Raw genomic sequence first — 20,627 nt, 5'->3', positions numbered from 1 at the left:
CCATCCATCCAACCATCCAACCATCCATCCATCCATTCATCCATCCATCCATCCATCCAATCATCCATATTTTCTTTTGTTACATCACAGAGGTAACAGGTTCAGGAAAGAAACCCAGACCTCCCCTCTCCTCAGCAACACACTCTAGCTCCTCCTGAAGTCCCAAGGTGTTTCCAGGCCAGAAAGGATACATAATTCTTCCAGTGAGTTCTAGGTCTGCTCTGGGGTTTCCTTCCACTCAGACAGCCCTGGAAAACTTCCAGAAGGCATCTTAATTATACGTCCAAACCACCTCAGCTGACTCCTTTCAATGTGGAGGAGCAGCGGTGATGGATGTGATGGAGCTCCTTACTGTATCTGTAAGACTAAGCCCAGCCACCCTACTAAAAGGTCATTCTAGCTGCTTGTATCCAGGATCTAGTTTCTTCAGTTATGATACATACCTCATGACTATATAGGATGCTCAGATTAGCAAAGAGAAAAGTAAATCCCACTCTCAGCTCAGAGCAGAATAACAGCTATTCCAATAAAAAGAATGCTCTATCAATTCTTTATTAGGAGGCTGTGGTAGCTTGATGGTCAGTGCTGCTGTCTTGTAATCTGGGGCTGTGGGTTCAACCCCAGGTTGCATCAGGAAGGGCATCCAGTATAAAGCAATTGTCAAAGTTCGCTTGCTGTGGCGACCCCTGCAGAAGGGAGCAGCCAAAAGAACAACAATACTTTATTAAGGGTTCCAAAGCAGCAAGAACTAAAAGTGCCATTATTACTACTCTGCCCTTAATCTTCCTTTTCTCTTACAAGTTTTGGTTTATTACGCCTCCATAACTTTAGAAAAAAAACATGCAAAAAACAACCATCAAAATATGTTGCATTATTGAGAACAGTGTGCTATGACTTTTGGTAGCAGCACACCATACCATGTCCCAACCAGGGCCCCCGTGCAACCCGTTTGGCTGCACTTGCAATTAAACATCTGTCAAGTGCAGTTAATGTTTTCCTTGGTTGCTCTGACATGTCTAACATTTTATCCCATGGCAGACAATCAAAGCCAGAGTCAACTGAAGATGGAGAAGGGATGGATCTTCACCTCTGATAAATCCCTTTCAATAAGTTGACATAGACAGTGTGCATGAAGAGCAGAGCAGCGCTCCCTCTGCCTGTTCATCTCCACAAGTCTTTAGTCAGGAGTTTACACTGTCAGTGGAGGTAACTACACATCCATTTGTCCCCACTGCCCCAGGTAATATGCCCAACAATGGTCAAGTATTAAAGGAAATAATAGCATCAGTCATGAAGCAACAGTCAACTTTGTACAAAAACGCCAAAAGGTAATCAATTGCACATGTGCAGAATATCCAATGATTACTTCCTGAAGGTTTTACTAAAATCTGTTCACAAGATATTTTGCTAACATAGAGACAGAGTTGACTCCAAAGAGTTAATATAATTTTTTTAAACAAAGATCTTGCAAAATTTGTTCATGCTCAAAATATGTATTAAAGGTTTGTCTCAGCTATTACCACACCACGTTTTAGGTCAATACCTGTAAAAAGTGATACCTCTTTAACCTTCTTTAGGTGCTTCTACTCAAACTCTGACTTGATAATGCTGTTCATTAGAAATGTGCTGAAGTGTTGGATCTGATGGGATTAAATGAAACCACATGAGGCGAGACAGAGAAAGCAGGGTGGGGTCACTGTGTTCCATCGTCTCAACCCTAAAGCCCCTAACAACCCACAGTTTATACCATCAAGATATACTGTAACTAGAGAGAGGACGAGAAGCTAGAAGCTAAATCCACCAAGTCCCGCCCCTCCATTTAAATGAATAGGTCATTTTCCTGACTAAAAAATATCATTTTGTTCACGTGTTAATTTTTGTTGATTCATGCACCTCTTACCATGCTGTTGTATAATCAAATATAGATTTTACAAAACACGTTCAGTTTCAATTAGTTATTTGAGGCCTAAGGTAGAATGTCATGTCACAATGTGACAGTGTGACAGCATGTTGATGAGTTGGGAGACGTATTAAGGAAACACACCCACATCCTCTTCCAACAACCCAACATGGCAGCTCCCAAATAATTGACATTCTGTCCTCAATTCTGACCAACAGGACAAAGCAGAGACACTTTGTTTGTCTTTATTAATGTTGAGTTCAGATGATTTATCATCATACGCAGGTCTTGTTTATTGCAACAGCACTGTGGGTAACTATCTTGTATCAACCAACAAAAAAAAAAAGGCGAAGGTGGGCAATAATGATTTTTATTATTGTCTGTGTATGTTCATGTGTCTGTCTGTTAGCAACCACAGTACAGATCAGATTTTAACTGGAAAACCTGATGGCTGATGAAAACACCTCAATAATTCTGTTCAAGGTAGGACAGTGTGCCGGTCTGTATATTTACTGACATAACATTTGGCGTGGTAGTTGCTGAGCATTAATCCCAGCACTACACATTGCACATTAGTTTTGTTTAAAAGTTTAACAATAACTGTTAGCAACAACCCTGTCTACCTATTAGCAAAATATCTTGTGAATAACTGGACAAAGTTCAATGAACCTTTCAGGACATAATCATTGGATGTACATCTGCAGGTCATGAACTTTTGGAGTGAACCTGATTCAAGATGACCACCACAGCTAACTGACCTTTCAAAAATGGCTATAATTTAGTCCGTTTTACAAGTATTTAGCTAAAATTAAATGTGATAGTAGCTGAGTGTGACATCACGCAGTACTGCACCTCACGTCTGCCTTCTGGTGTCTAAAAGCTTTAACATGTCTGCAACCTCCCCTCACATTCACTTAAAGAACACAAACATGCAAACAGAATGACAAGGTTCACAATATAGAACCCAATGATGAACACAAATCAGCATCACATGACTAAAATAGTGCTTAGAATAAATTCAAACTCTGAAATGACAGTTTTAAACATCAGATTTAAGCAAAAGTGACTAAACTAAGGTGGTTTAGTGAAGCTTTACACCGAACACTGAACCTATGCACTGGACCAAAAACACTGTCAGACTCAGTCAGCATCATTTACTAGGAAAGTATCCTGAAACAAACTTCTATAACTTTAAGCTGAAAAAATAAAACTACAAAAGGCCCTAAAAATGAAAACTTTAGAGTCAGAAAAGTGCAAACAGACAGATCACCTGTCTGTAAATACCCACTCTCCTCTGAACCAGTGAACACCAGAAGGGAGAACGGTTGCTCTGGACTGACACCCATCATTAAAGATGACATCAGAAGAAGAGGGAGGGCCATCCACAGGATGCTGGAGAGCAGCTCGGTATAAATGCGTAGAGCTCAGGGGTCCAGGAAGCAGCAGCTGCCGCACACACAGGCAGACCCACTCTACAGATTCGGATATACAAGCAGAGCTCCGGGACAGCAGCATCCACACTCACCTTCAGTTTCTTTGGAGCGTAAGCCTCCACGGTGAGTTCCCTGCTTTAAGGTTGGTGGATGGGAGGGTGCAGCCTGGCTGGGAATGATGGCTACATATATTACAGGTGTTATGAGTTTGACTTAGGTTTATGCAGGAAGAAAAGTTGCATTTATGTCCTCCCTAAGGCAGCTTCTGTCTCACTGTCTGTGAATTGTGAGCAAAAAGGCAATATTTGAACTTTTTTTTACAGGTCAGACAGAGCTGTTGCCACAGTTGTTTAATTTAAGACTTGTTTACTGCCGATTGTCACTAAAAGCAGAAAACCAAAAACAAACCATCTTATAGTTATTATTATTCTTTATGTTTTAATTTTTGCACATGCAGGTTTAGCTTCACAAGATGGACTTGAGGGTAACAAGCCTTCTTCTTGTTCTCCTGGCTTTGGCTGAGGGAACCCCTGAGAGGTACTACGCGCCAAAAGTGACAAAGGTCCCCTACCCTGTCAAGAGCCACGGTGAGTTTCAGACTACTGTTTTTTTTTTTTTTTCCTCAGAGTATAGTGGCTGTGATGGATGGGCAGTGGACTGCAGGTATGCTGAAGGTAATGAGTGCAATCAGATGCAGGAACCACCTTCTTCAGATAAACTCAAACTTATGACTATAAAATGGATTTCAGGCTGCTAAACAGCAGCAGGAAATACTTGGTGATGTTTTTGCTCCGGTTTGTAAAGAATTATGGTTGAAAAGGCAATGAAATACTTTGGAAGAGCTAAAAGGAACTTCACTTACTAAAGGCAGAAACACCCAAAATGACTCAACTCTAAACTGTACTTTAAACTTATTGAGGAAAAAAAAAACAAGACCTTATCAGTCACACGGCTCAATCAAAGCCAATTTAGCAGTAAAATCTTAGACCATACCTCTTACTATATATAAACATTCAAAGCAGCAAGTTAAAAAAAGTCCAAAAGAACTTCTCAGTTAGCTGCACAATTTAAACCATTATCTTCATTATTCTCATCACCCACACCTCTCTAAGCTCTCAGTCAAACTGTTGGCTCTTACATGTCAGTAAATAAAGTGCCACCCTCCATCATTAAGAGCCGTCAAGCAGCTCAACTGAACTGTGTCTGACTGTATGGAGCTGTGAGGTGGAGTAAAGCTGTCAAAGATGTTAAAAATAAAAGCTGTACGTTGAGGAAAAATCCTTTAAAAAGAACAAAACGGTTCAGCAAATTAGTCAAACTTTTCATTTGTCAGTTTACAATCTAATTTCAAGTTGAAGGATTTTGATGTGGTTAGACAGCCTGCTTCTAGATGAGTGTAAAATTGCAAATAAAAAACTGATTTGACCGATTCCTAAAACAGATGGTTGTACCACGTCACAGGCACACTCTACCCAACAGCCCTGTGGTGTCCAAATCACACCACACAATCAGACAGGGACAAAATACAGAAGCTGCAGTAAAACAAACAATTCACAGCAGATTTACAGCCGCCTCTGTCTGCAGCATGCTCAAAAACAGAGCAACAACTTTTAACAAATTTTAAAAATTCAGATAGAAAAGCAACAAAAATAAAACCTGATATTAGCACTACACTGAATTATTCAAGGGTTATCCATGCTTTCTTGCCCCGACAGGTTCAGATCCTGGGTCAGTATCATCACCATCAGTTTGTGGTGTTACTGACGGCAAAGAGGTCCACTTCTGGCACAAACAACATCTAGGCACACCCTATGTGGCTTTAGAATGACAGCTCTGCCAGAGTGGGCTTTTTATTTCTCCCTAAACACCATTTTAAAGCAGAGGCCAGTGCAGCTTGATAAAATGACAAGTTTCTGATAAATACAGACTTCTGGTAACAGATGCTGATTGTGCACAGTCCAAAATGTATTCCTGCCATTCTAGTTTTAAAGCTTTAACGTTTTATTACAACAAACAACATGGTGCCACAACTATATTACACAGATTCAAATGAACTTGTTACCAAGTGATGCAACACAACTGACAGTCTTGATGTTCATTTTGATTACTTACTAAGAGAGAAGATGACTTAAGACTTCCAGTGATTACCATCAATCTGTTACACTTTAACTTTTCATTCTCTGTGCCATGTTTGTAATACCCACCTACAGTTAAATAGCCTTCAAGTATGAGTAGTTTTTAAAAACATAATTAAGATCAAATTTAACCCTTGTTCCTTAGGATATGGTTATCTAACCGTTAACAACTGGAAGCTTGTCTGTTGAGTTAGTAATGTATCATACGAGCAGGAAATGTGAAGTTACTGACAGAAATGTTTAGAATATTTTAAGCTGTCATGCAAACAGCTGAAGGTCCCATGCACAGAAACTGCTGTACCAGCAGATATAAGTTTGTCATGAACATCATCTCCGATCAGCATTCCTAAAGGTAACAGGAGAGAACAAAAATGAGTTTCTGTTCCCACAAGCCATAATGACAGGGAGCTGTACTACACTCACGTTGTGGTAGAGTTCAACACTATAAATGTGAGTTATTTAAGAAACCTGTGAGAACTTTACAGGTTTCAACTAAAGACCTCTCACACTACTTAATCTATGGCTGTTCAGTTTGAGCTTTTGACAACTAGTTTATTTTTTCAATTTTAAAACTGAAACAAAGACAAAATGAAATAACTAAGACGTCATCGTCAAAAAATAACTACACCTCATGCTGTGTTTGTGTTTTCTTTAGCTGTCGCAGGACAACCAGGTCCTCCAGGTCCTCCAGGTGAGCACGGACCAATGGGACCACCTGGACCTCCTGGAGAAAGGGGTGTTGGACATACAGGACCACGAGGCCCACCAGGACCTCCTGGACCCCCCGGCCACTCTCAGGCGGGTAAACCAGGTACCCCAGGTGCACCTGGAAAACCAGGTCCCCATGGTATTCCTGGTGAAAAAGGTATCCCTGGTGGACCTGGACCAATGGGGCAAAGAGGTGCACCTGGAACCCCTGGAACCCCTGGACCTGCTGGACTTTCAGCTGTTGGAAAACCTGGACCATCTGGGCTCCCTGGTGCAATGGGTCCAAGAGGTGAGCCTGGTCTGAAGGGGCATCCTGGTATTCCTGGTTTTCCTGGTCCCAAAGGTGAAAAAGGCATTGGTGTTCCTGGGGTACAAGGATCACCAGGTCCAACTGGACCAATGGGCCCATCTGGTATGCCAGGCAAACCTGGAATTGGCTCTCCTGGTGCCACTGGCTATCCTGGAGAACCTGGTAAGTCTGGTATGCCAGGAAGAGATGGAGCTCCTGGCCCAATGGGCTCACCGGGGCCTAAGGGTCACACTGGACCTCCAGGTGTAGGAGCCTCTGGAAAACCAGGCCAAAACGGTACACCAGGAATGCCTGGACCTATGGGGCCCAAGGGTCCACAGGGTCCTGCTGGTCAGCCAGGCTCCCCTGGCATGCCAGGTGTTGGCAAAACAGGTGAACCAGGAATTCCAGGAAGCAGAGGCGCCCCTGGAACTCCAGGAACCACTGGCCAGAAAGGAGAGCCAGGCCCAACTGGATTTACTGGTCACTCGGGTGCTCCTGGTCCAATTGGCCCAGCTGGTCCACAGGGTGCAAGAGGATTCCAGGGTGAGTCAGGTCCAGTAGGACCCAAAGGCGACATTGGTATGGTGGGTGCACCAGGCCCAAGGGGATCCAAAGGTGAGCAGGGAGCTCAAGGTTTCACTGGAAAACCAGGCACCCCTGGGGCAGTAGGTCCTGCAGGACTTCCAGGTCATAATGGTGCTCAGGGTCCAAAAGGTTCACAAGGTCATGCTGGTGCTCCAGGACTCCCTGGTTCAAATGGTGCACCTGGACTAAAAGGACATACAGGCCAACCTGGAGCACCAGGAAAAAGTGGTGAACCTGGAAGGCCAGGGGCAATGGGACCAGTTGGGCTCCCTGGTCCATCAGGTCCACCTGGACTCAAGGGTCATCCAGGAATTCCAGGGGCACCGGGTCCAGCTGGCCAGATGGCTAAAGGAGTTTCTGGTCCTCAGGGTCCCCCTGGAATTCGAGGTGAAAGGGGTCAGGATGGTCTTCCTGGCCCTGTTGGTCCTCCCGGTCCTCCTGGTCCACCAGGAGAAGTGGTCTACCACCATGACAAGAGCATGCCAATCAAATCCCATGAAGTTGTGATGCCTCACGAAATGATGAAGGCTCCTATGTCTGCCTTCAGTGCTGTCCTAACCATGGCCTACCCCCCAGCTGGAACCCCAATTCAATTCAACCAGGTTCTTTATAATGGAGAGCATCATTACGATGCACACAGTGGTGTGTTCACCTGCCAGATCCCAGGCCTGTACTTTTTCAGCTTCCATATGCACGTCAACGGTGCTAATGCATTGGTGGCCCTCTACAAAAATGAGGAGCCAGTTGTTTTCACCTATGACGAGTACAACAAGGGCTTCCTGGACCAGATGTCAGGCAGTGCTGTTCTCATGTTGCATCCTGGTGACAGAGTCTACATTCAAGTTCCTGATGAGGAGAGCAATGGTATATTTGCTGCAGACAATGTTCATTGTATTTTCTCTGGGTTCTTAATTGCCTCAACGTGAGTTCAAAAATCTTTATAAACCTCAAAACCTTACAAAACATCAACTTCTCAGAGGAATAGATCAGTTTACAAAATTTTAAATTAAGATTGTGAATTTGTTCTGAGTTTGACAAGTTTAACTGCCTCAGTCAAGTTTTTAAAGATCTTCGATTTGGTTAAAAAACGACTCACTTCACTGTGATCCATATTATCTAAAAAGTTACGTGTCAAAATGATCCCTGTCTCTTTTTCACCTCGTGCCTAAGAAAGTTTAGAAAAACATGGAACAATAAAAACATATTCTAAGTGGTGCTCTACAATTGCCTGGAAGCTTTACTGTGCTTTTTTTGTGTTCGTCTGTATTAATGTTTGTTGTTTAAGAATTTCTCTGTATTTACCTACAACAATATGCAAAACATTTGTAATATATGTTATTAGAGTTCAACACACTTTCATGAGCACTTTGACCACCAAAGAACAAAGGAGGAGAAAATCAAACTGCTTTTTATAAAACGTGTCCCATTGGATGTATTAAGTTATGTACAACTTACAGATCAAAACACAGAATAAAAGTTTGACTTTGGAAAATATTTTTGGTGTACTGAGTTTGTTCTTCCACTGTGTATAAATACGTTAAAATGTGTATGTGTTTGAAATAAACTGCATACCTTTAAATGCAGACGTGTTGTAATTGTGTTCGATTGCAGCCAACATGTCTTTCCAAAAGTCAGAGTTCACCTCATTCCCTCGCTGTTCAAAGACAACAAAATGAATCAGTTATGACACTGAACATATAAATCCTTATTATTTAAAAAAACTGGAATTTTATTCTGTAGCTGAAGACATTGATGGAAAGCGAAATGACTTTTTTAAGATTAGCCATGTCCTAGCATCATTTATCACCTTGTGCAACATGTCCACAACTTTTCCACAGAGCAGAACCCCCGGCAGGTCGAAGTAGTTGTCATAGAAATAGTATTTTGCTGAAAAAATAAAATGAAATCTAACTCAGTAAAAAATAAAAAAATCCTGTACAATAATCTAAAAGATCAAATTATTATGATGTAAACAACACACCAGATCTTGTAAAGGACGTATTCAGGCTGTTGAAGTGCTTCCACTCCCTCTTCAGACCATAATGTTTGATTAGCTCATCTGTGCTCAGGTCATTGGTTCCATGTGTTGCCCTATTTAAGATAAAACAAAAGAAAACAATAAATGTTCAGAAATATTTTTTCAAAACTCATAATTACAGTTTTAGGACGTGAGAGCGTACCGTAGGACAGTTCCATCTTCAGCTAACTTCATCAGGTTTCCATCTTCCAGATCCACCACTAACCCTTTAAAACTGAACAACAAAGTGACAAAAACAAGGATTAACATGGGTTCTCATTGTCACTGTAGATAGATGTATTGACATTCCAAATAAGATAACAAATGGTATAAACATATCTCACTGGTCAAAATTTTGTCAGGTATATTTCTGGCATTCATTATTTCTTCAAACATTTAACCCAAACACCCTGTCCCTCTGACCCATCCTGTCCTGTTCCACCGGTTCTTATCCACCGCTCCAAACTTAAGACCAACCTGCAGCAGTTCCAGTTTCTCACAATTCACGGGTTTTTTCTTTCATTACTCATGCAGGGCTGAATATTATAGCACAAGTGTCAGAACAACAACAAACTCTGTAAAGGCTGAGAAAGTACCTCAATAAGAACCAATGACCATCGCCCATCTCATGTTTACTTTAAAAAAAATGCAAATGTCTACTTGGTTGGGACTTGCAATGAATTAAAGCAGGGGTGTCAGACTCCAGGCCTCGAGGGCCGCTCTCCTGGAGGTTTTAGGTTTTTCTGCTCCAACATACCTGATTCAAGTGGTTTGATTAGCTCCTCACCAAATCATCAGGTTCTCCAGGAGAATGGCAACAAGTCATCCATTTAAACCAGAGGTTTTAAAGCAAGAACACATCTAAAACATGGAGGAGAGTTTGACACCTGTGAATTAAAGTTTACTCACCCTAAGTCATTCAGCTGAAAAACCCTGTGATGAAACAGAGGCTTTGGGTACAGAGATGTGTCCTGCTATTAATCTTGTTAGCCAGGGATCTTAATATTCCTTCATTTTCACTGGTCTAAAGGTTATATTCTGACAGTAAAGCTGAGCTCACTGGTGACCAATGTTTCCACTTTGTAATCCTTCCAAAATAAATTACAATGGCAGAAACAGGTACTGAGATGCTCTGTGTGTTTTGATGGGGGTGGGCTATGTCAAAAAAAAAAGCACCATTAGAAAACCAGTTGGCATGTCACGACCAGTGACAGCTGTAAAAAAAAAAAAGAAAAAAGAAAAAAACAGTCACATTCAGATTTCCCCAACTCTATTAAATTAAACTCTACTTCTCCAAACTGGGGTTGTTCAAAGAGCTATCTCCAACAGGTAAGATATTACTTGTTTCTAACTTTTAACGACCAGAATATCTCTTTAGGTGTAGTAAAAAAAAACTCTAGGCAGCTGGAAGATGCTGAATTTCACAAAAAACACAAGAAATGAAAAATCAAGTCTTTGATCAAGCTCATGTTGTTAAATGTAAAAATGAAACGTCACTTACATCCAATAATGCTTTCCAAAGCTATCTAACTCAATTCTTACCTCAATTGTCACTTTGATACTTACAAGCTGAAATTAATATTTTGTTCTTTGCCTGTCACTTTCAAGTAGAAGCATGTTTTGTTTTGTTTATTTGATAAAGTATTGCTTCCTACTGAAAAACAAAAATAGACTAATCACTGCTAGTTTTGTCTGTCCTGCATTATGAAGTCATCACTGTAAACTGTATGATTGGGTTAGATGGTCAGGGTTAACTCTTCTATACATTGTTATTTGATATACAATAACAACTCACTAAATGATACAGGTGACAGTGTGTTTGTGGAATTAAGATGTAAAAATAATAAAATAAAACAAAGTTGGACAAAGTATAGACAGATGCATTTTTTAATAAAATGCCATTCCCTGTGGACATCACTCTACAATGAAATCAACAAACAGATGTAGCATTCTGGCTCAAACTTTATGTGCAAGTTGGTACCACACTGTGTCCCGCTCCACCCAGGACCCCAATGCACTGCCACCATGATACTAAACCACTACTACCTTGCTACAGATGTTTTGTGAATGCTCAAAGTCATTATGGACCTATCACTCTCTATTGCATGTAATGGGGAGTGATCTGTGTGTTTAATACAGCCCTGAAGACCTCACCATGACCCTGCAAAGACCATGGATGTTTTGGCTGATTTTTGTTTTACACTGTAGTAGGTTTTCATCCAGTGTGAAAAGGGCCCGATCAGCTTGTTAAACCAGTACAAAAATGGTAAAAAGGTGTTTGTTTAAATGTTCCTCTATCTGATTGGAATCTGCTTCAATACAAGCTAAATATATTAGTTCTTGTTGTTGGTTGGTTTCATTGTTTTTATAGAAAACAAATTCAAATAATAATAAATAAATTAGTTTATCCTTACAACACTAACATGCTCTATGCATATTGTATAAATTGTGTGCATCCAGTTGCTTGATGAGCGCTGATAGCCCTGATGTCCATTGTGGCCTAGGCGCTCAGAGTAAAAAGAATTTCAATATAGACAGGTTATTTAGACCAGTTAAATACAAATTAAATAAAAATAAGATTAATTTCTTTTTAAATTATGTGATGAGGACATGTTGAAACTTGTGGCATACCATAACATTAGCAAGCTTTAATCTTGGGTATGGGTGGTCATGGTAAGTGATGAGCATAAGTAAAGGATATAAGTCAAGTCAAATTTATTTATATAAAACTTTTCAGCAACAAGGCGGTTCAAAGTGCTTTACAACATGAAAACACAAAAGAACAGAGTCATCATGAAAACAAACACAACAATATAGCAAGCTAATCTAAACTTATCTATAATATGAGCTTCAAAAAAGGTTAAAACACAAAAACAACTGGACTTCTATTCTGTAGTTGAAGACGTTTCGCACTAGCAATATGAGCTTCGATAATCTAAAAAAGACACAAAACTACAGAGTAAAGCTTATCTAAAACAAGTCATACTAATTCACTAAAGGTAAACTAAAGATAAACTGAGGAAAGCCAAACTAAGATATAATAAAAAGCTAACATAAACTAAACTAGGATTTCAAAACCTCAATTGAACAGATCAGAAATGATATAGAATAAGATAAACTAAACAAAATTAAAGGTACCTAAAGGCTAACAAGAGTACCAAAGGCCAGCTAGGAGTTAAAAACATTTTAATAGAAGGCCAACTAAAGTGTCAGTGTATCAAACAAAAAAAGGAGGGAGGGAGCAACATATAGATATGAGTGAGGGTGACAGCAAAGACATTTAGATTAAGGTGAGGAATGCCCATAAATACTGTCCCTCTGTCTGCCATAGTTCTAATAGTGATGGAAAGTTTTATCAGATCTGCAGGTGTCCAGGGGGAGGAGGGAGGGGAACTGATGGGTGTCAGGTTTACATAACATCCAGGAGAATTTTGAGACACCAAGCCATCCAAGGCAGACTCAGTGGAGCCAGATTCAGATTTTAGAATTGTTTAGGTCAGGCTGGCGCTGTAATTTCAAGTTAGCCTTAAGAGTCTCACTGGTTCCTTTCAATGGTGAATCCAAACAGCCAAATTAAAGTGGTCACTTCTGCCGGGCCGAGTCAGAAACTTCTCCAAGGTCGATTCCATTCAGCCAGCGAGTTCTAAGGTCCACAGCTGGCCCACGATTCACATGAGTCGCGTCCAGTATTTGCCTTTGTTCGCAAAGCAAAAGAGTCAGAGCGTTTTTCTGCTCGGCACAGACCAGCCAGCCTTGGCAAGGCCCTAACAGCTGCCTGTGCCTTCAGAATTTCATGAAACGCCAGGAAATCGCCAAGCCCAAAAAGCAGAAATCCTGTTATCAAAAATCCAATTATGTATATGTCTTCAATATCCTTGATCGACATTCAAAAAAAAAACCACACAATCTTCCACTTCTCCCAGGAATCCAAGGTGTATCCAACTGGAAATGTCCCGTCAGGGCAGAAGGGCTCTCCTGTGCCCAGTCTTCTCGTCGATCTATTGCGTTGAGAGACCAGCTGACCAGATCCATAATATTTTAATTCAGAAATTATACAAAGAGAGGCTCCGAAGAAAGAAAAACAATCAAGAAGCAGATGGTGGGGAGGAAATGGAGAGAAGAAAAATGCATCCGCTTTTGTTGAGAGCAGGGAAAAAACAGTTAAAACACTTTACTGTGACAACACTCCGGTAACAGGCTGGGTCTGTGTACTCAACACTTGTTAAAGAACAAAAAACATTAAGAGTAAAAATAAAAGTCATTGACGCAGACAACTGTAAATATTTGGGTCCAGACAGACTGACACTCTAGTGTGAATATTATTGTCTCACAGTTGTTAGTGTAGCATCGACCCAAACACTGGGAAAATGTTGGTGCAGACTCACCAGAAATCCCAGGTAGCAGGGGTCAGGTTCAGGAGGTCTTTGTCATAGCCTTTATGCTCCACCAGGAACCGGGCAAAGCTCTCATAGATGAGCTGGAAACACAAAGAATGTAATGTGACAAAATGGAACAGTCAGACTTTTTATTTTTGCTGCAGGCGGCTATATCTGACAACTTTTCTCAAGAAGCATCGACTCTGGTAAAATATGAAGTTTTTCTCGATGCAAACAGAATAGGCATTCGCAAATATTTACCAAACACTTCCATTCACTTGGGGTTAATATCTAATCTTCATTCTGTTTTTGTCTTGCCAATGCATAATCTCACACAACACCATGAGATGTCACACTCAGAGTGTATGTTTAAATGACTCTCTGCTACTACCACATCAAAGGTTGGCCCAAGTTATGGGTATTATTTCTGTGTTGGCTAATGTTAAATAGCTGTGGTGGCCATTTTGCATTGGATTTACCTCCAAAGTTGATCAGTTGTGAAGTGAAGTGAAATTTATTTATATAGCACTTTTCAGCAACAGGGTGATTTAAAGTGCTTTACAAGACAGAAACAACAATCAGGTACATAATCAAATGCAGCAGGTACAATCAAACATCATAGAAAAATCATAATCAAATATAGATCAATCATGTATAATCTAAATGAAATATAGGATAATCTAAATGAAATCACGAAACTAAACATATCTAAAACCTGAGCTAAAACAGTCAAATAGTAGCTAAAATAAACTAAAATCATGATGAAGTCAAAGCTGAACTAAACAACAATTAGGCTAAGACAGTCAAAATATGAGCTAAGATAAACTAAACTAAATGTACAGGAAGGCTAAATAAGCTAACATAAATTGAAACATGACAATGCTAAGCTAAGAATACAACATGACTAATTAGTACCAGAGGCCCACTAACAGCCATCATAATAATTACCAAGATAACTAAACTAAAATCACGATAAAGTTAAAGCTGGACTAAACAACAATTAGGAATCTAAGAGTATCTAAAATATGAGCAGTTGTACATGTATATTCAATGATTACGTTCTGAAAGTTTCATCAGAATCTATCCAGCGGTACATGTGATATTTTGCTAACAAACTGACAAACAGGGTTAACTCCAACAGTTAATGCTAACGTTTTAAGCAAAGGTCTCGCAGGATGTGTAGCACTTGGGAAATGTCTTGACTCCAACCATAGATGCACCAAGATTTAGCTCTATATCTGGAAAGTTGACAGATTTACAGGCATTTTTGTGTTTTTGAAGTCAGAAGATAATCACGTGTAGATCTACACTTAACAATTATTTCCTGAAAGTTTCATTAAAATCCATCTTATGCAATATTTTGCTAACAGACAGGCAGTGCTGAATCTAAACAGTGAATGGAAATTTGAAACAAAGATCTTATGCAATCTATTTGCACTCACAACATGTGTTGGCCAGTCTCAGTTACTACCACGACAAAATTGTAGGTCACTATATGTGAGTTTGACTGAGTTATAACCATTTATGTGTTTTAAAGGACAGTTGGTTGTGGCAGCCATCTTAAATCGGGTTGAATCCAAAAGTTAATCAGTGGTAGATGTTCATCCAATGATCACTTTCTGCAAATTTCATTAAAATTTGTTTAGTGATTCCCGATATATTTCGGTAAAACAAGCACGCGGGTAATAACATTATTGCCCGCCTTCGCCTGTCAATAATGCTGGAATAACAGAATGAAGAGGTGGTTCAACTGGAGGCCATAATGATCAGCTGACATCCAGCTGTTTCTATCTTCACAGAGCTGCAGTCACCGTGACCCCTGGTCTGCTGTCAGTCAAACTCAGAGGCTGCACGAGCACATCCGCCGACGCTCGAGCTGTGAATCACGCACAATGACTGCAGCAGCTTCAGCCGCAGACGTCCCCACATCCAGCTGCAAGCAGAGAGCCGTTCTCAGCAGCGAGCCGGAACCGAGGAGAGGCTGCTGCGGTCCAGAACCGTCCCTGACCCGCGTGCTGAGCCCACTCACCCTGGAGATCTCCTTCAGACGGTACCGACATAGCGTGTGGTCCAGGTCGAAGCCAATAACATCGCAGTCCGACAGGCTGAAGTACTCGCTCATGGTAGCGGTGGCTGAGGCTGAAAGCGCTCGAGACCAGGAACTCGTGCGCGGCAGCACAGCGGGGGCGGGACTGGGCTCTGCCGCCGCTTCGCTGGACCTTCAGTAAGAATCCGACCAAAACAAATCCACCGGCCCCTGTCTCTGCTAAGCTCGGTGACTAACCAGTGACAGGTTAACGTCCATAAGTTTCTCGTTCAGAGGCAGAAGTTAAACTCTTGTGCGCCAGAAGATGGCGGCAGAGAGTCCGAGTGGGCAGCACTTCCGTATGAAACCGTAACACACCAAATATGGGCGCAGAGCAAAGGTCATTCCTTGTGCACGTGGGCTGATTAATATGGAGTGAAAATAGTTTCAAAATACCTGTGGGTGAGTAAATGTATTTGTGCGTGTGTAAAATATCTGTGTGTATGTCAAAGGATTTGTGTGAGTGTAAAAATATTTTTGTGTGTGTAAAAGTATTTGTGCGTGTGTAAAATATTTGTGTGTGTGTGTAAAATGATTTGTGTGTGTGTAAAAATATTTGTGTGTGTGTAAAAGGATTTGTGTGTGTGTAAAAATATTTGTGTGTGTGTGTAAAAGGATTTGTGTGTGTGTAAAAATATTTGTGTGTGTGTGTAAAAGGATTTGTGTGTCACTCATGTTGCCTTCAGGAAACGCAGGTGCTGCAAGAGTTGTGGCTCAGCTCTTTCTATCCACCATATGCATGTGATTGGCAGTAAACCAACTAATGCCAGTGACTAAGTTTGCCTTAAAGACTGTTTTGGACAATATGTGACACCGTTAACATGGGAGCAGCGAACTGCGCCAGTTTGTGCATTTCAGCAGCAGCACTTTAAAAATGGACCTCTCCCACTTAGGCGTATGACCCTGAATGCACCGCTTGAAATGGGGGAAATGCTTCTTCATGTTAGAAGGCTAAAACTAATGTTAATATATTGGATTGATGTTAAAAGGACATGACCAATTGCATCCGGTTAATAGTATATTACAGGAATGTTGTGAACATCAGAAAACAGATATTTCTAGTTTTGGCTGGATTGGTAATTTAAAAGCTCAGTATGCAGGCTTGCATGTAATAGTTTTATGGCCAACAGTTATTCATTCTTCTGTTCCTCATTGGTTATTTATTAATCCTTCTGTTGATTTATCTTTGTATAAATTAATCAAAAACAAAGGGAAATATATCTCAGAAAACTTCTTAGTGCAACAATTCTTTCATAAGTAATACATGGATAAACTTATATTAGTTACAGACGGATCAAAAGATCAGAATCAGAACATACTGCAGCAGCAGTTTATATCCCATATCAAAATGTAGGAATGAAGGAAAGAACAACAGATAACTTATCAGTCTGTACTGTAGAATTATTAGTGATACTCACAGGTTTAAAGTGGATTGAAAAACATAATGATCAGAAATATGTAATTGCATCTAAAAATATGGCAGCCTTATTAGAACTTTGGATGATTAGAACTTTGGCCTGCTCTGGAGTTCCATTCAGTTTTATATATACCTTATCAATGTGGAGTGTACTTTTTTCTGCTTTCTCAATAGTCTTGCCTGTCTTGCAACGTCTGCATTTTTTTTCTTAGGTGTTCATTAACAAAGACATTGGTTCCTTTCAGTTTTCATCCCTGTTTAAGTAATTGCTTCTTAGTTTCTGCTAATAAAGTGAATAATAGTATTTTGGACTGAGAAGACAGATGGTTTGAGGGAGCAAGTGAAATAAGTCATTTACGTCAAACGAGAAAAAACAATTATAAAGATCTCAGCTTTAAAAAACCTACACTGGGGCATTAAGATTGATACACGTTTAGTTTCCCTCTAATCAGCACCTTCATTCATGTGACCAAAAGGGGCTCATCTGTGACCCAGGCAAACAAAGACTCTTACGAGCCTCTATTGTGAGGAGAGTGAGTGTAATCTGCATGTGAATCTAACTTACATATCATCTCAGCTTTAAAAGCTTGAACTCCACACTTTGCTATCTGAATTGAGAAAGCTCCTCAGATAAGAAGCAAAATGTCTTCAACTACAGAATGGAAGTCCAATCATTTTTGGACTTACCACGTCCTGGAGGACAGGGAATCTACACCAGCATTTTGATCAACAATGTCAAATACAGCCAACAGGTCAAGCAGGATGAGGAGCGATACAGAACCAGCACCTGCTGCTATCAGGAAGTCATTAGTGACCCTGACCAGTGCTGTTTCTGTGTTGTGAGCAGAGTGGAAACTGGACTGAAGGTTTTGTGTTTGAGATTATCCTGAAGGTGAGCTGCAACAACTTTTTCCAGTTCTTTGGTGAGGAATGGAAGATTGGAGATAGGCCTGTAGTTGGCTAAGACATCTGGGTTGAAAATCGAACTTTAAATAAGGAATTGGAATTGCCCAGATTTTTGCTGATGATGTCGAAGTGAAACAGCATGTTTTTTGTTTTGTTTTCCTTACAGCCCTGCTTTGGGAAATCTTGCAGCTTGTTCTGGACACGTCATCTGGACAGAACATTTTTCTTGTGTGGTGTCCAACAACTATTGTGTGATTGGTTGGAAATTTGAAGTGGGTGTGGTTAATGTGGAAAAGTGGAAATTCCCACGGGTTCTTGTGAAGTATGAAATGTCTTGGCCAGAAGGAACTTTCTTCTTGTCCTTGCAACCTTAAAAAATTTAACAATCGCAATGTATGGAAGAAGCTTTAGAAGGCAAGATCACAGTTTTCCAATTGTAGCTTCTCTCCACTGACTCCCTCACAGATTTAGAATAGAATTTAAATTCTTACTTTTGACAGACAAAGCTTTCAATAACCATGTTGTATTAAATATCTTATTGTTCTATGTTTTCCTGACAAAGAACTTCGCTCTCCGACTTCAGGTTTACTTGTGGTTCCGAGAGTTTCCAAAAGGAAAATTGGAGTCAGAGCTTTCAGCTATCAGGCTCCTCTCTTGAACCAACTTCCAGTTTTCATGTGTGAGGCTAACATGATGTGTACTTTTAAGACATTTCTTTTTGACAATTCCTACAGTTAGGGTTGACTTGGGTTTCCCTAGTTAGTCTGCTATACGCTTAGAGTGCTGGAGAACAATCTGACCACGTGTCTTCGCTCTGCTTATGTCTTTACTGTCTACTCTCCATGTGTTACGGTCCTTGACCTGCAGCGGAGGAGAGCTCTCTTCATGAGAGACCTTTTCTTACCTTTACCTGTGTGTTTCAGGTTTACCTGGCTGCCACAGGTGTGGGGCGTTACAGCTCATCAGCTGCTCCATAAAGAGCTTCACCTCGGATGTGCCAGGCCCCCTCCTTTTTCCTCTGGGCCTTGATCTGATGGGATCTTGTCTGTGTGGTGTAATTTGAAAGACCTGTACAGTAGTTTTGTGTGGGCGATTTGCTGTTAGGTTACTGACAAGTACAGTTTGTGTTTTGTTTCTTTCTCACAGTGGAAGCTGGCCGGGGTTCTCTGCCATTTTTGTTCTAACTCTTTTTCTCCTGTTTTGTGGTCAGGCATGGAGCTCAGCCCTTGTACTTTTAAGTTTACCCTTAGCTAGAGATATTTTGTTTTCATATTTAGAGGGGTGTTTTGTTTATTATTTTGGCCTTGGAGACCCTGAAGCTTAAAGCTTCACTGTGTTTTTGAGATCTTATATTTTTGTCACGTTACCCTTTTAAAATTGTAAAATAAATTGTACTTTCTCTATGGACGTTTACTTGCTTAGTTTGTGTTACACCCCAGTGCCATGACTAGAGTCCATTAAGAGGGTTGTAACACCATGTTTTGTATTTGCAACTGTTGCTGTCTTCAACAGGTTTTTTTGCCATTGAAACTACACCTGAACTAAATCTTTTTCCTGTCCTCTCACACCCCAGCCAGACAAGACATATGGTTACTCATTTTTAGCTTAGTTCTGATTGAGGTTTCTTCTCGTTCAAAGTCTCGTTCCACTGTTTCACTGTGCTGCTCAGGATAGAGGAATGAGATGAAGAGAAGATTCAATGCAATCTCCTGTTTTCCACAGATAGACAACATTTCTACTAATTGCCGGTTCATAATATACTGTATGTGGATATCCTGTATTATAATAGGGATAAATTAACTGTAATTGATTGATTGACTGTATTAGATTCAGATCTGAATCTGTTTTGAACCTAATTACATTTATGATTTGGACTTGTTTTTTTTCTATTGTGTAGTGTCCCAAGATGACTTTTGTTGTCATATAAAAAAATGAATTGATTTATGCTACCAGACTCATATTTTTAATGACCTAATTTTTCACATTAGGTTATGCATTTGAACTGTTTTAGAGCATTTGTAATTTTTACCTCAATCATTTGACGTTACAGTATCTCATTGCCTTCAAGTTCAGTTCACTTAATTTATTCCTGTGTGAAAACAAAGGCATATTACAGTAATATTTTGTTAAGGCATGAAAAGTAATTAAGTTAATCAATCAAGCTTAACTGATTTTATTTTCTATAAAATCACTGCATATTAAGCTTTACTGTGAAAAGTCATTGCTGTGGAATGTTTTTTAGGTGTGAGCTAATTTAATATGTTTGGAGTTTGATTATCAATAGTTGTTTCAGACCTCTGACCTAACTCACAAATTTGATTTGAACTTGTACAGTGAAGGTAGTATTGTATGAACAGCTTCCTTTTAAATCCCATGTTGAATTAAAACTGACACTCCTTTACAGAAATAATGTTTTTTATTTAACACAATAAAAACAGCTTGTTGCTGCCACCTTTGTATATGATATTGGTGATAATTTTTGTATGAACATTCCTGTTAGCCCTCTAAATGCTAATGGATACTGTTTCACACAAAATCCAAAGAGCCAAGTGAGGATGTTAAGCCCTCACTACCCACTGTACATACAGGTTAACTGGCTATCATCCACACAGACTTTACACTCGGGCTGTCAGGATGTTTTGTGTTGATTAATCAAATGACTATCGTTTACTTCATTGGAGAGTTAGGGGATGTGGGGGTTGGTGGGAAGCAGGTTCTTAAGTGGTTTGGTAGCATTCCCTTTAAACTGACTTAGGTCAAATATTTAGATAT

The 20,627-nt window shown here is 40.1% G+C and overlaps 2 protein-coding genes and 1 long non-coding RNA gene across 3 annotated transcripts in view; 2 read left to right on the top strand and 1 right to left on the bottom strand.

Moving 5' to 3' along the window:
* The window catches only part of nt5dc1 (5'-nucleotidase domain containing 1), a 78,958-nt gene extending 63,180 nt beyond the window's left edge, over positions 1-15,778 (bottom strand). The window contains exons 1-6 of the mRNA XM_017432765.3: positions 15,476-15,778; positions 13,456-13,547; positions 9,234-9,305; positions 9,035-9,144; positions 8,861-8,940; positions 8,626-8,707 (exon numbers count right to left, since the gene is read on the bottom strand). Of these exons, the coding sequence (XP_017288254.1) occupies positions 8,626-8,707; positions 8,861-8,940; positions 9,035-9,144; positions 9,234-9,305; positions 13,456-13,547; positions 15,476-15,568 (529 nt within the window). The 5' untranslated portion in view covers positions 15,569-15,778. The remainder of the gene's footprint in view (positions 1-8,625; positions 8,708-8,860; positions 8,941-9,034; positions 9,145-9,233; positions 9,306-13,455; positions 13,548-15,475) is intronic.
* Positions 3,298-8,547, top strand: col10a1b (collagen, type X, alpha 1b). Its single transcript, XM_017432764.2, has 3 exons — positions 3,298-3,456; positions 3,791-3,920; positions 6,124-8,547. Exons 2-3 carry the CDS (start codon positions 3,806-3,808, stop codon positions 7,977-7,979), a joined length of 1,971 nt encoding a protein of 656 aa, XP_017288253.1. The 5' UTR covers positions 3,298-3,456; positions 3,791-3,805; the 3' UTR covers positions 7,980-8,547.
* Positions 15,779-15,810: 32 nt separating the features above from the next.
* Positions 15,811-20,314, top strand: LOC112451197. The gene is made up of 2 exons (XR_003039970.2): positions 15,811-15,934; positions 18,779-20,314. It is a non-coding gene; the product is annotated as an uncharacterized LOC112451197 (long non-coding RNA).
* The last annotated feature ends 313 nt before the right edge of the window (positions 20,315-20,627 follow it).

The sequence above is a fragment of the Kryptolebias marmoratus genome, linkage group LG17, assembly GCF_001649575.2.
Source record: "Kryptolebias marmoratus isolate JLee-2015 linkage group LG17, ASM164957v2, whole genome shotgun sequence".
NCBI classification, from domain to species: domain Eukaryota; kingdom Metazoa; phylum Chordata; class Actinopteri; order Cyprinodontiformes; family Rivulidae; genus Kryptolebias; species Kryptolebias marmoratus.
This window is presented reverse-complemented; position numbering and strand designations above follow the sequence as displayed.

Coding starts and splice junctions, on each gene's coding strand:
- col10a1b (XM_017432764.2), top strand. CDS start 3,806: ATGGACTTGAGGGTAACAAGCCTTCTTCTTGTTCTCCTGGCTTTGGCT. Junction 3,921..6,123: donor CTACCCTGTCAAGAGCCACG/GTGAGTTTCAGA, acceptor TGTTTTCTTTAG/CTGTCGCAGGACAACCAGGT.